At 31.2% G+C, this 14,473-nt stretch overlaps 1 protein-coding gene across 1 annotated transcript; it reads left to right on the forward strand.

The window, feature by feature from the left end:
* Positions 1 to 5,152: 5,152 nt before the first annotated feature.
* LOC120282362 (29 kDa ribonucleoprotein B, chloroplastic) lies at positions 5,153 to 13,544 on the forward strand. Its single transcript, XM_039289168.1, has 4 exons — positions 5,153 to 5,508; positions 12,686 to 12,784; positions 12,892 to 13,167; positions 13,237 to 13,544. The coding sequence occupies exons 1-4, from the start codon at positions 5,194 to 5,196 to the stop codon at positions 13,348 to 13,350; spliced, it is 804 nt and encodes a 267-aa protein (XP_039145102.1). The 5' UTR covers positions 5,153 to 5,193; the 3' UTR covers positions 13,351 to 13,544.
* The last annotated feature ends 929 nt before the right edge of the window (positions 13,545 to 14,473 follow it).

A 14,473-nucleotide genomic window follows, 5' to 3' on the forward strand; every position in this document is an offset into this window, starting at 1 on the left:
CATCTAAAAACTATTCCACAATAGAATAGTGGATATATTACGCCATTTTTATTCTATTTATTTATCCATCATTCAACAATGTAAATAAAGCAAATTTTTATATATTGTCACCAAGTGTTCTGAAATTTATAATAAATTGTGACTTGGTTTCTTTCATTAATTGAGTTATAATAAATTGTGGCTTGGTTTTTTTCAAGAATGACATTAAGTAGTATTTTCCAAATTCTCAAATTGGCATAAAAACCAATGAGAATTAATATTTTTAATATATATATATATATATATATATATATATATATATATATATATAGGTATAGGTATATATATACACACACACAAAAATGACTGGTAAATAATATTATGAACATGTCAAAGAAGAATGTAGAAATTTTTTTTATCAATTAAAAGAAAAATACATGAAAAACAAAATAAAATGACAAAAAATTGAGCAGCCTACTTTTTACCAAAACATTATTGACATGATGAAATATTTTATAAGCAAATTCTAGTAAGAAAGTTGAAGACATTCTTCAAAAAATTTCCAAAGAAAATGAGCACACGTGTGAAAATACTTACAAATACTTCAAGGAGAATTTAAAGGTATTGCAATCAAAAGAGATGGAAAATAGAGGGGACAATGCATATTTCACTATTTTAGAGTCATCATCATCAATTAAATCAAATCAAAGTAGGAAACAACTTAAAAATAGTCGACTTGTTGTAAAAAAATTTTCCTAATTAATTTTCTTATAGGTTTAACTATACGGTGGTCACTATATATAAAAGAATTGGAAAAAAAAAATCATCTTAATTAATTGCTATTAGTTGACCAACTAAATGAGAAAAAAGAATTGAAGAAGAACTAATGGAGCAAGTCTTGATGTTGAAACTGAAACTAGATGAGAAGAAATGCAAGCACCAAAGGACAATTAGTAGCAAGAGGATGTAGCTCAAGTGAAACCCTTGTGAAGATAATTACTATAACTTTATGAGAAGAGGATCATGTCACTAGTTAAGCAATTTAATATTTAATAAAGTATACAACTAAACCAGAAGCTTAATGTTATAGTTGCACAATAAAATTAGGAATGTATATATGATGTTGAACAAGACCAATTAATAAGCTTCTGGTTTTAGAGACTTCTAGTCTCTTCAACTTGCAAATAATAATAATAATAATAAAATAAATGAATATATATATATAGACTTTTAGTGTCTTTAACTTGAAAAAAAAACAGGATTAGATGTTATATAAGGTTTGAAATTTCATTTATTTGGGGTTGTTTATATAAAAGGTATTATCTCTGTAAACCCACATAATTTTGTATTATTATTTATTAACAATGAATAAATTGTTTACACCTTATCTTGTGGATGGCCATGTAGGTATTTTGAGAACTTATATTGGTACGTAATATAGATAAATAAATTTGAGAAGAAAACATGCTAATCTTTAGAGCAATTATTGTACTTAATTTGTAGTTTTTTCTATTAAGTATAAAACCAAACAAAATAGTTTAAACTTTTATGAATTATCTGGTTTAATAATATATAAAATGGACAAGTTAATGTTAGTTATGTGCCCTAATGAGGGAGCTCTCATGAAGAATTAGGCTCTATCAACTGGTGGGAATATTTTTGTTAGGTTTGGTTAACACAGTTTTTCCCTTTTTAATATTCACTAGAAAAATTACATAACAATTACAAAACGGGCCCCACTTGGAAACTTCATGGCTGTAAGCCTTCTTCCGGGGGCACTAGAGTCTTGAATGCCAACTTCCAAGAATTTACTTGATTTTGTGAAACTTCTGTTAAGTTCTGGATCTTCCGTCCACTTGCGCCCACTTTTACATGATAAAATTTGAAGTCATACAATTATTGAAAGATGACAGTGAGGAATTTACATTTAAAAATCTTAGCTTAATCCAATAACCAATCAATATCTATTGTTTATTTATATATGCTTATTTTTTATTTTTTTATTTTTGACAATATAGATTTATCATCCGACAAATACATTCCTTAAATCCTCAATTATATTTTAACATGAAAGTTAATTATACTACCATTTGTCTATTGAGATGTAGTGATGTTTAGTTAAAGCATAAGACTTATAAATTTTACTTTTGCTCCTTTTTTTTACAAAAATACTATTTTATAATAAATTAATGGAATAATATTACACTATTTTTTAAATTTATTTATCCATCAATCAATCATGTAAATAAAGTAAATTTTTATTGTCACCACTGTTATATATGAGATTTTTAAATAATTGAGTTTTATATGTAAGGAAGAATTATATTTCAAAAATGGTATTTAGTAGTATTTTCCAAATTCTCAAAATGGCATAACTATGAGAATTAGTACTCTTTATATATATATATATATATATATATATATATATATATATATATATATATATATGAGAAACGACTAGTCATAATATTATGAATTCATGGAAGAAGAACATGGCAATATTTTTTTTTTATTGGTTAAAAAAAAGCATTAAAAACAAAATAAAATAACAAAAAATTGAACCTCCTATTTTATACCCAAACATTATTGACACGATATTTGAAAATATTGCTTTAGTAAATTCTAATAAGAAAGTCAAAGAAATTCTTTGAAAAATTTGGGAGAGAAATGAGTGTGCGAAATACTTGAAAATACATGAAGGAGAATTCAAAGGTATTGCAATCAAAAGAGGAAAATAGAGGGGACCATATATGTTTCATTTATTCTAGAGTCATTATCAACCAACTAAAACAAAATGGTAAACAGCTTGAAAACATGTGACTTCTTGAACCATATGGTTCAACAATGCAGTGGTCACTTTAAAAGAATTGGAAAACTAGTAAATGAACAAAGAAGGAAGAAGAAACACAAGCACCGAATGACAATTAATTAGTAGCAAGAAGATAAGTCAAGTAAAAGCCATGTGAAGATAATTATCATTATTATAACTTGAAGATATATGTCACTATAATTAAGCAATTTGATTAACAAAGTATACAACTCTCATTAGACTCATGCATATTCATTAAGAAGATAAAAGAAAAAATTAGATAAAACAAAAAACAAAACAACTTTTAGTATATTGATTTTCATCATATGCAACAGATCATAAATGTAATAAATTTAAAAGAATTATGTCCAACAGCTGAGTTAGCAATGAAGACATTTTTATTCACATAAAAAAATTATGACTATTTGTTTATAGGTTCCTTCAAACAATGTGAGCATGGTATACAAGTATATATTGTAAAGTTGGTAAAATAATATTGAGTAAATTAAATTTTATAATGTAACTAGTTTAACAAGCCTTACCCATTACATATATATATATATATATATATATATATATATATATATATTAAAGTAGTTGGATACATGTACATGAGCCTAATTAAGTATGTCTCTCTCTTTCTTTTCTCTCAACAACTTGAAGATCCATCTCTCGTCTCCTTTCACTTCTTCTCATCACTTTCCTCTCCCTCGTCTTTCTACTCTAAATCCAAATCTAAAAAACAATTCAGTGATGAATCCCTCCAGCTCCATTAATGTTCATATGAACTCCAATAAATTCAAGTATATATATATATATATATATATATATATATATATATATATATATATATATATATATATCTCCTTTCTTGTGTGTGCATATATATATATATATATAATCTTAGTTTTTATTTGTAGTGGTTTTTCTAACAAAATAGAGATTGTTGTGTTGGCATGAAACAGAATGGCAGCTGCAGCACAAACCAGTGCAAAGTTCTCTCCACCCAAACTCTCTATTTGGTATGTGTGTGTGTGTGTGTATATATATATATGCATGTATGTTTTAATTCATGGGAACATTAGTGTGTTAATTATATATCCTTCATTCTAGAGTGTGTAATATAACTCTCATATCAATTAGGACGAGATTGGTGTTGTTGGGATCCATACTTCTCACTGTGCCATTCTACAAGAGAATTCTAAAAGTTGGAGGTACGTCCATTCATTCACAGATTATGCAAATAATAATAATAATAATAAAAAAGATCAAGGGTTTCCTTTGAGCGAAAATTTATTATTATGCTATTAAGGTTTAATATAATTTTTTTTGTAATTATTTAAACAGTTAGGGTTTTTCTCCTTACAGACATATAAGATTTATAAATGTTCTTTGTCTTGGATGCATGCATGCATGCATGAATGAAGTTTTCTATTGATTAATCATTCAATGTGTTTTCATTTGTGTTTGTTAATAAGTTTAGATAGAATGGAGAAGACGGTGGAGACGACGGTGGAAATAGTTGAGAAGGTGACCGAAGAGACAAAGAAAGTAGCCTCAGATATCGCCGGAGCTTTGCCGGAAGGAAACTTAAAACAAGAGGCTTTGGAAGTGAAGAAGTTTGCTGAAGAAGTTGAAAAGGATGCAAAAAATGTTGAAGTATTCCTACACAAGGTAAGATGTATATATATATATATATATATATATATATATGTATATCACATTGCAATAGCTTAGTTTGAAAGTTGATGGAATGAAAGTAAAAATACTTGATGATTAAGAAAACTAATTAATTAGTTTACAATTAATCTTTCTCTTGATTTGAATTGTAATATGTTCTTCTTAGTTTGTAAGTGTTTAGTTTTGAAGATAAAGCAAGCAAGTTGAATATATTTTAAGATAAAAATGTTCAAATATTTTGATTTATTTTTGTCTGATAGGTTGATAAAATTAAGGAAGAGGTGGAAGAAATGATGGAGCCTTTGAATGAAAAAGAAGAACAAAGGGAGAAAGAGAAACAAGATATTATGGATCATGAGAACAATTACAATGAAAATTAAATTTGTGGTACACATGTTATAAGAAAATTAACTGAAATAATGATTATTATTATTATTATTATTATTTTAATCAATTTATGTGGAATAAGTTCATGCTTTGAAATATTCTGTAATAAGGTAACATACTTATTAATTAAAACATGAATTAATTATTGATATATTTCTTCTTGTTTATTTATTTATGGCAGAGAATTGTATAAAATTAATTTCAGTATATTTTGAGGGGGTATTTAGAAAAAGTCTAAATAAAAAATCTAGTGGATAAAATTTCTATCCATTCCTATTAAATAAAAATAAATAAATAAATAAATAATCTTAGCACATGAGCAAGCTTCAACCTCAGCAATGGCGTTTCCTCTCTTCAACCTCTCTTGTCCCCCTTGTTTACAGCCAAAGCCTTCTCCTTTCCTCCCATTAACCTCTCAACCTAAACCCTACCTTCCCATCCTTCTGTCCATTGCTCGAAAGCACCGACCTTTCTTCTCCATTGTTGCTTTATCGTCCAGCTCAGCTGCAGCACCAGGAGTGGCATCAGAGGGGACTTTGGAGACCTCACTGCAACCTCGGAAGAGATTGATTGCCCAGAATATTCCTTGGACCTCCACTGTTGAGGACATTGCCAATCTCTTCCAAAAGTATGGCACTGTTGTTAATGTTGAGGTTCCACTCTTGCTCACCTTGGTTTTTTTTTTTCTGCTGCTTCTCTGCTTTCCCTTGGATTTTTCTTAATAAAATTATATAAATTGATAAATTTATCTCTAGGTTATCACATTTTGTTTCTTTTTCCAATGAATGGAGTATGAATTTGAGGTTAGATTAGTGTTTGATGGCAATTGGGATTTAGAGTTAAGTTCTCTTTTAAAAGTATGGCAGTGTTGTTGATATGAAGGTTTTACTCTTGCTCACCTTTTTTTTTTAATGTCCTGATGCTTCTCTGTTTTCTCTTGGATTTAATTAATAATAGTTGATAAATTTATCTCTAGATTGTGACTTTTTTGTTTCCTTTTCAATGAATTGAGTATTAATTTGAGCTTAGATTGGTGTTCGATGCCAATTGGAATTTAAGGTGACAGCCCATGCCAACAGCATGGCAGTGTATTTTCTGCTGTTTCTCTACTTTCTGTTGGATTTGGTTAATAAAAGTTGATAAATTTAATTCTAGATTATCACTTTGAATTGAATATTTAATGGAGCTTTGGTTGGTGTTTGATGGCAATTGGGGTGTTTCCTGTTGTGATTATTTCAAAAAAATTTGTCCCTTTTGGTTTCAGTTTCAATGAATTAGGCACTAAACTAGATTCTGGTGGCAAATAAGGTTCAGGGTTAAAATCTCTGCCAAAAGCGGGACAATGTTGTCGATGTTGAAGTTTAACTCTTGCTCCCATTCTTGCTTTTCTGTTGTTTCTCTTCTTTGTGTTGGATTTGGTTCAAAAAATAAAAAATTTTATCTAAGCTGTTATCACTACTTTTTTTTTCCTCTAAATTGGTTGAGTACTAAATCGAGTTTAAATTAGTGTTCAATGGCTATTAGGGTTCAAGGTTTACAAGCTGTGTTGAAAGCATTCTATGTTGTTGATGTTGTAATATCTTCTTGCTCCTCTTCTTTGTGTTGGATTTTTTTTTTTTTTTTTTTTTTTTTGGTCAAATCAACCAAAGTATATTAATATAGCTCAAACAATTACACAAAAACAAGCTTATCCAAGCTAATCCAGACAACAACTGACTGACAACCCAAACCTATTAAAAGAAACACTAATAACAAGGCCTAACCATCATTATTACACCTCCACTTCAATACCACCTTAAGATCCAAAACACCAATCAAAGAACTCCAAAACAACTCAACACATCTACTACACATGGAAAGTAAAAAGAGAGAAAGCCAAACAAAATATTATTCCTGGCAGCTTGTCTTCCACTAAAGCTTTTCCTCAAATCAGACTTAAATCTTTGCACCCAATGACCTTCAACAAGACGTTATAACTACCAAGTCATTAAGCCTTAAGTAACAGAAGGAAAATAGCTTTTTCATAGTATTACACCTGTCTTCCACCGACTTCTCCCCAATCAAATTGAAACTTCTCAACCAATGATCAAAACAACCAGCCGTTATAACTGCCTCCATTGAAACTCCATCTCCAGCTCAATTCCTTTTAAGGCTAAATCTTCTCCATTCCACGCTGTCAGAAATAGTCATCATAGTATGCGAGTGCTCAATTTTCCATTTCCCAAAACCTAAACAGTATCACATCATCTCAAACTCCTTTGCTCTCCTGTATTACAACCAGTAAACCACCTCATTAGAGGTGAATTCTTATCCTCTCCTTTTGTGACCTGGCCTAGATGTTTCATTATTACCATCTTCTTGATTTGCTCAAATATATGCTCCACATTAACCATTTGATTTTGAAAAATAACATAATTTCTTACCTTCCATATTATGTAAACACTCGCAGCTAGTGCAGTTCGTCTCATCTTTACTAACAACGATTTCCCACCTGCCTTCCTTGTAAACCAACTAATTTCCCTTGTCCAAGAAAAAGGTCTTCTATCCACATTACATGCCCAAAGAACTTTGGTCCATATTGACCTTGAAATTCTGCAGTCAAAAAATAAGTGATCTATCTCTTCTCGAGCTTCATTACATAGCACACATATGTCTGTCTCTATAATCTTCCAATGATGAAGTTTATCTCTTGTTAAGAGCCTTTTATGTAAAGCTAACCAGAATATAAAAGAGTGCCTTGGGATGTTACTAGCAGACCAGACAAGTTTTCCCCAACTAATATTCTCCTGTGGTTGTAATAGGAACTCATACACCTTCTTCACACTAAATCTACCTTGTTGTTCCAAATTCCAGCATATACAGTCTGGTATACCTTCAGCTATTGCAATATGACGATTAAGAAATATCATGATTTTAACCATAGTGCTATTCCATCTTCACGGTAACCTCCACATGCCATTACGCCAAAAGTCAGCGACAACGACCTCCTTGGATATATATGGTTCTCTGAAGTCAATCCTTGGGAATAAATCTACTATTGATGAACCATTGCACCAAGGATCAAACCAAAAGAAAAACTTCTTTCCATCACCTAGCTGATAAGTAACCATCTTCTTGGTAATCTTCCTCAATTTTGACTAAGTTCCTCCAATTCCAACTATCATCGACTTTTTGTAATTCCCCAAAAAAACTCAACTTCTTCAACTTAATTTTTGGTGACCCAGATTGCCCACAAAGTTTTTCTTGTCGGGTTATCGGTTCCCAAATATGTTTGACTTGTATTGCCTTATTCCATAGAGATACATCTTTAATTCCCAATCCACCTTTTTGATTTACGTGCATGAAACCGTAGTCCATGCCACCAAACCTCCATTTGAAGAGCTGTTTGATCCATGCCCTAAGAAGTTTCTGCATAATTTCTCTACTTCGTTTACAACAATCTTAGGCAGTATAAAAACTGAGCACCAGTATACATGTAAACTAGATAAAACTGAATTCACTAATTGTGTTCTTCCAGCATAAGAAAGGGATTTTGCAGCCCAATTTGAAATTCTTGCTGTGATTTTTGATATCAACTCCATGCAATGATCTTTATTTAATTTTGTTGAAATTAAAGGTAGACCCAGGTATTTGACTGGCAAAGATCCTTCTTTGAAACCTAGTTCCAGCAGAATTTGTGTTCTGATCTCTTGTTCCACACCAGAAAAAAAACTTCACTCTTCTGTAGGTTTGGCATAAGTCCAGATACTCTGTAAAATGCACCAGAGTCTGTTTGATCATCTTGATTGAGTTTATATTCCCATTTGCAAAAACAAAAAGGTCATCTGCAAAGCATAAGTGACATAATTTGAGTCTCTCACAGTCCTTGTGAAAGATAAAACCATTCTTGACCATCTTATTAAAAGATCTAGTAAAGTACTCAATCCAATTTTCCCAGGGAAATACCCTTCCAACTGGCCATTAATCATGATAGAAAACATAGTTGACCTAACAGAACTCATGATCAACTTAACAAAGTGTTCAGGGAACCTGAAAGCCAATAGGACCTCTTCCAAAAAATCATAAGAGACTGAGTCATATGCCTTTTGCAAATCAATTTTCATGGCACAACAATTCAGTTTATTCTTGTGATATCCTCTGAGGAGATCATGAGCCAGCATAATATTGTCTGAAATCATTCTTCCCGGGATAAATGCAGATTGATTTGGATGAATAATGTCATTCAGTATTCCCCTCAGTCTTCCAGCTAGAATTTTAGAAATCAATTTGTAGATGACATTACAACAAGCAATAGGTCTATAATCAGTGATCATCTTCGGACTAACCACTTTTGGTATAAGTATAATGGTTGTTGAATTTGCTTGTTTTAGCATCTTCCCTCTTAAGAAAAAAATCTTGACTAGCATTACAAATTTCCTTGCCCACTATGGTCCAAGTTTTCTTAAAAAAATAGCTATTATAGCCATCAGGACCAGGGCTCTTGTCATCTTTAATATTCCACAAAGCTTCCCTTATTTCAGTCTCTGTCACCATACTGCATAAAGAATCTTTAGCTTTAGAAGGTACAACCATGTCTTGAAATTCAGATATATCGATGATCCCATTTCTATTTTGACCAGTACCCAAGAAATTTTTGTAATAATCCATAATTTCAGATCTGATAATATCCTGATTAGTACAAACTTCCCCATTGGCAAGAATAAGTTGCGTAATAGAATTCCTAGCTTTCCTTTGTTGTAGCATCCTGAAGAAAAATTTAGAGTTCTGGTCACCAGCCTGAATCCAATTACATCTTGATTTTTGTTTAAGTAAACTCTCTTCCCATTTAAGCAATTCTTGCAACTGAATAATTCTCCTTTTCTCCTCATGATGAATTGCCACATTAAAAGGATGTAATAGCAATCTCCCTCTGACTTTCTCCAGATCATTCCTACATTCTGAAATTCTCCTAGTTATATTTTCCAAATCCTTCCGATTAATTCTTCTCAACTCAGTTTGAAGGAGTTTGAGTTTTTGATACACTACATACATACTACACCCTCTGATAGGTGTATTCCATATTCTTTGAAGTGTATTGAGAAAATCTGGATGATCACACCAAATATTAAAGAATTTAAAGGGTACCTTTATATTCTTCTTTGATTTGTAAGTGTCAACTAATAAACCACAGTGATCTGATATACTAGAATCAGTCACAAAACATATAGGCTCCTTCAAACTTGAATACTATATCTGATTTGCAAAACACCAATCCAACTTTCTAAAGATTCTTTTATTGCCCTCTTGATAATTAGTCCAAGTGAATTTAGGACCACTATACTGTACCTCCACAAGCTCTAGATTCAAAATCCAGCTTTGAAACTCATTTGCAGCAACTTCATTAATAGGATTACCACCAATCCTGTCTTCATTACTACATACTGCATTAAAATCTCCTTGAATCAACCAAGGTTCTGCCAACTGGTTACCAATTCTTGTTAATTCTCTCCATAGCTCCTTCCTAGCCAGAGAATTGTAAGACCCATACACGCATGTCCAATAAAAACTATGATTCCCTTTAGTAATCATGCAATGAATAAACTGAACATGAACCTCCAGAACCCTTAAACATATCAGACTGGTATCATATAAGACCCAAATTCTTCCTTGATCATTCATCCCATAGTTGTGTACCAAATTCCAATTACTCAAATTAAGTTTACCCCATACCTCAGACATATTCTCCTCTCTAATTCTTGTTTCCAGAACTCCCATAACATCAATTTTGTATTTTGCAATCATTGTTTTCAACTCTGATTGCTTTAGAGGGCTATTAAGCCCTCTAATATTCCATGACAAAATCATTCTTCAAAAAGTTTGGTAGGTTAGCATTCCTGCTCTTCCTACCATCTTCTAAACATTTTATTCCAAATTGTTCTTGAGAACAATTCTTGTCACCACCCTCTTCCAAAATACCAAAACTGTTACTACAGCTTGGCCTATATGATTCTGAACTACTATGCCTTTTCTCACTAGTTTTCCATTGTGATTGTGTAATAATTGTAGGATTAGCTTGAATCCTAGCAAAAGCACCCTCCCCACTATTAGTATTTGTATTCACCATCATTTGATCTTCCTTTTGATAATTTGGACTAGTGACTGATTCATTTGAAATCACTTCCTTCCCTTTGACAATATTCTTCCATTGTTCTGCATAAATGCCTTGAGGTAAACTATCAGATAAATCTGGCTGCATAGCTAATAAAGTATTGGCATTCAAATTCTTCTTCTCATGTGTCTCCATTACTTTTTGATTTTCAGCTATGTTCTTCATTCTCCACACTAGTTTCTTTGGTTTAGTATTTCTACAATCTTGTTGCATATGACCAAAACTTCTACAAACAGAACAAACTGAAGGCTTCCATTCATATACAACTTTCTGTTGAAAAACAACACCCTTCTCATCAATCATTTCAATCATTTCAGGGAAATTCTGTTGAAAAACAACACCCTTCTCATCAATCATTTCAATCATTTCAGGGAAATCACCATCAGAATCCATTTCCACTAAAATTCTAGCATAGCCCAACTTCATTTTAGACACTGTACATTTGTCACAGTACATTGGCTTCCCACAAATGCTTCCAATCTTACTGAGCATATTCACTGTCCAAAATTACTCTAAACAATGTTCCTTTTCATTCCCTTTCAATGGAACAAGCACTAAATGAAGTTTAGATTAGTCTTTGATGGAAATTTGTTCATATGTCATCTGGAATTCTGGCATTTCAATTTGTAGAAATGATACTCAAAATGCAAGAAATTAATGTCTATTTTCCAAAGGGTGAAACACTAATCAGAATAGTCTAGTCTGTTCCTCTAGGTTCTCTTTAGGTCTTTCTTGAAGTTCTTATGTAGTTTGGCATTGTCGTGCCAATGAGGCAAGTTTAAGTGAAGATTTTGCTTGACACTATTGCTGTTGTGCCATGAAAATCCTTTCGACCTGAAGTAGTTACCAATCTAGAACTCATAGAAGAATGCCTGTGATCATACTGAGTGAATATTGTTGTACTACTGTGAATATCTTTCATGCTCAAGATTAATTGTATCTTGATAACTATTGGAAAGGATTTCTCAATGCCGACATGGAATTCTTTTACATCAATTTCCAAATTCTGCAACTCTTATTTTTGAGATGATTTGTCACTAGAATCTTCAACCTTGTATCATACAAGCAAGTTAAAGATATTATTGTCGATATCGCAAAACATCCTGAGTATTGTCACAAAGAAAAGTTTGCAAAGTTTTTAAATTCAAGATGAATTAAATTGACTGTAGGAAGAAAGAATGGTATCTGTGATGATTCACATGCCTTCAGTTTAGGGTTTGATGGATAAGAATATTATATAGATCCTAATAAAACAAGTAAAGACCCTTTGTTCTTAAGTAAAGATTCATGTTCATTGTGTTCCGGGAAAAATTTAACTGTTGACTCCTTTTTTCTTATCCACACTTGGGCCCGGTAATTGCAGAGTTACCCTTGATTATTAAATCTTACAAATTCCGGAAGAGATGCTATCGACATTATTCAGTCAAAATGTTCACTCATAGTAAGGATTTGTATGTGTATGTATTTATTGGGGCACAAGTTGGTGAAATAGTTTTACCAGTGGGATTTAAATTGATCATTTGGTAAAAATATCAAAGTCAGTGATCAAATGCCAACGAAGACGAGCTGTGTTGTAAACAATGTATAAATAAATTTCCTGAATTAATTGAAATCGGATATATCTTCGAAGAATGGCATTGTTTAGATTACATTCTCATACATTGTTTCATTTGGTTTTACAGTTATCGATGTACAATAGAGAGAGGAACAGGGGATTGGCATTCATCACAATGGCTTCTGAAGAAGAGGCTATCACAGCACTAAATAGTCTAAATACATATGTTAGTAGTACTTCAATGTCGAACTCAAATTTACTATTGTTTTTTTTTTTGGGTGAAGCTGTTCTAATGTTTATATTTTTTTTCGGGGTAACCATTGAATGATCTAGAATTTAGACGGTCGGGTGATAAAAGTCGAATTTTCAAGATCATTAAAGAAAATTCCGACAGAAAACACACCAGTAGAGAAGCACACAGTGTTTGTCGGGAACTTAGCTTGGAGAGTGAGGTCTAAAGATTTGCGGGAGCTTTTCGAGCCGAGTTACAATGTTATCTCTGCTGAAGTTATCTTTCACAGCAAACCGAGGAGACCGGCAGGCTATGGATTTGTAGCCTTTGCTTCGAAAGAAGAAGCCGAGGCTGCAGTAGCTTCTTTCAATGCAAAGGTATTCTTCGTCTTCAATCGAAATACTGTGTTCTTGTTATTACTAATAATCGAAGTTCTTTTTCTGCAGAAATTGATGGGAAGGCAAATCAATTTGGTTCTTCGTGATTCTCCGGAGGAAAATCAAATTGAGCAACAAAAATTAGTTGAAGAGAATAATGTCAGCTTAGAATTGTCGAATTAAAAGAAATATACATCATCATCATCATCTTGTTGTGTTGTGTGTATAAATTCACAAAATTTTCTTCTACCATTTTTGTTGTATTTTTTTTCTTTTATAAAATTCAGTGGATGAAGTAATTTGTGTCAGGTTTGAATATTTTTTTTTGAAAAGAGTGGAAAACGCTCGTCTCTATGGAATGCGAGTTGGTTGAGAAATTACTTGTGAGTTAATTTTTCCAATAAAGATTCAAACTCTCACCACTTTATACGCCACACGAGAGACTTATTTTAATGTCACTAACTTCTTGAACCAAGTGGTTTTGGCACAGTTTTGGATTTTTAATCATTTCTTTTTGTTAAAAACATATGTATCTATATCTATATATTCTCTAAAATTGCATGCCATTAATTTCTCTATTTAAACTTAGCTGCATTTCCTTCCTAAATGAAATGATTTAATAATTTACATATGTAGGTAATAAAATATTTTTTTTAAAAAAATAGTGTAATATTTTTATAGTACTAAGATAAGTAAATGCTTTAAAAAGTTTTTAATATGATTTTTATTTTCAGACATATTTGTTATTTTCTTTCAGCAAATTCTCATGTTAATAAGCCTGTAAAATAATTATTATATCTTTTAATATTGATTTTGCCCAAATTTTTGTGTTAATAAGCCTTAAAATGATTATTACATCTTTTAATATTTATTTTGCCCAAACCCAATTTAAAATTAATCATCTAATAAGATGTCCAAACTAAAGCATTAAAAAGAAACTAAAAAAAAAACTTAATTTACTTCAATTTACTTCAATAGTTTAAAAAAAACCCCAAGAGAAGAAAATGAAATCATATTATTATATTTTATTTTTATCGAGTTTATAAAAACTCATAAAATTTTAAAATTATTGAGGATTAGTACAGAAGCTAGTGTCTAATGAAAATATGTTGTTCTTAAACATTTAATTTAACTGTAAAAAAATTTTAAATTGGATTTTTATTTCCAATAACAAGTTTCATTTGATCTTCCATTTTTGCAACAAATTCTCTTGTTAATAAGCCTGCAAAATGATTATTACATCTTTTAATATTGATTTCATCGCCACTCTTCAATGTAACATATACCCAATTTAAAATTAATCATT

This window comes from Dioscorea cayenensis, chromosome 18 (assembly GCF_009730915.1).
Source record: "Dioscorea cayenensis subsp. rotundata cultivar TDr96_F1 chromosome 18, TDr96_F1_v2_PseudoChromosome.rev07_lg8_w22 25.fasta, whole genome shotgun sequence".
In the NCBI taxonomy this organism is placed as follows: Eukaryota; Viridiplantae; Streptophyta; class Magnoliopsida; order Dioscoreales; family Dioscoreaceae; genus Dioscorea; species Dioscorea cayenensis.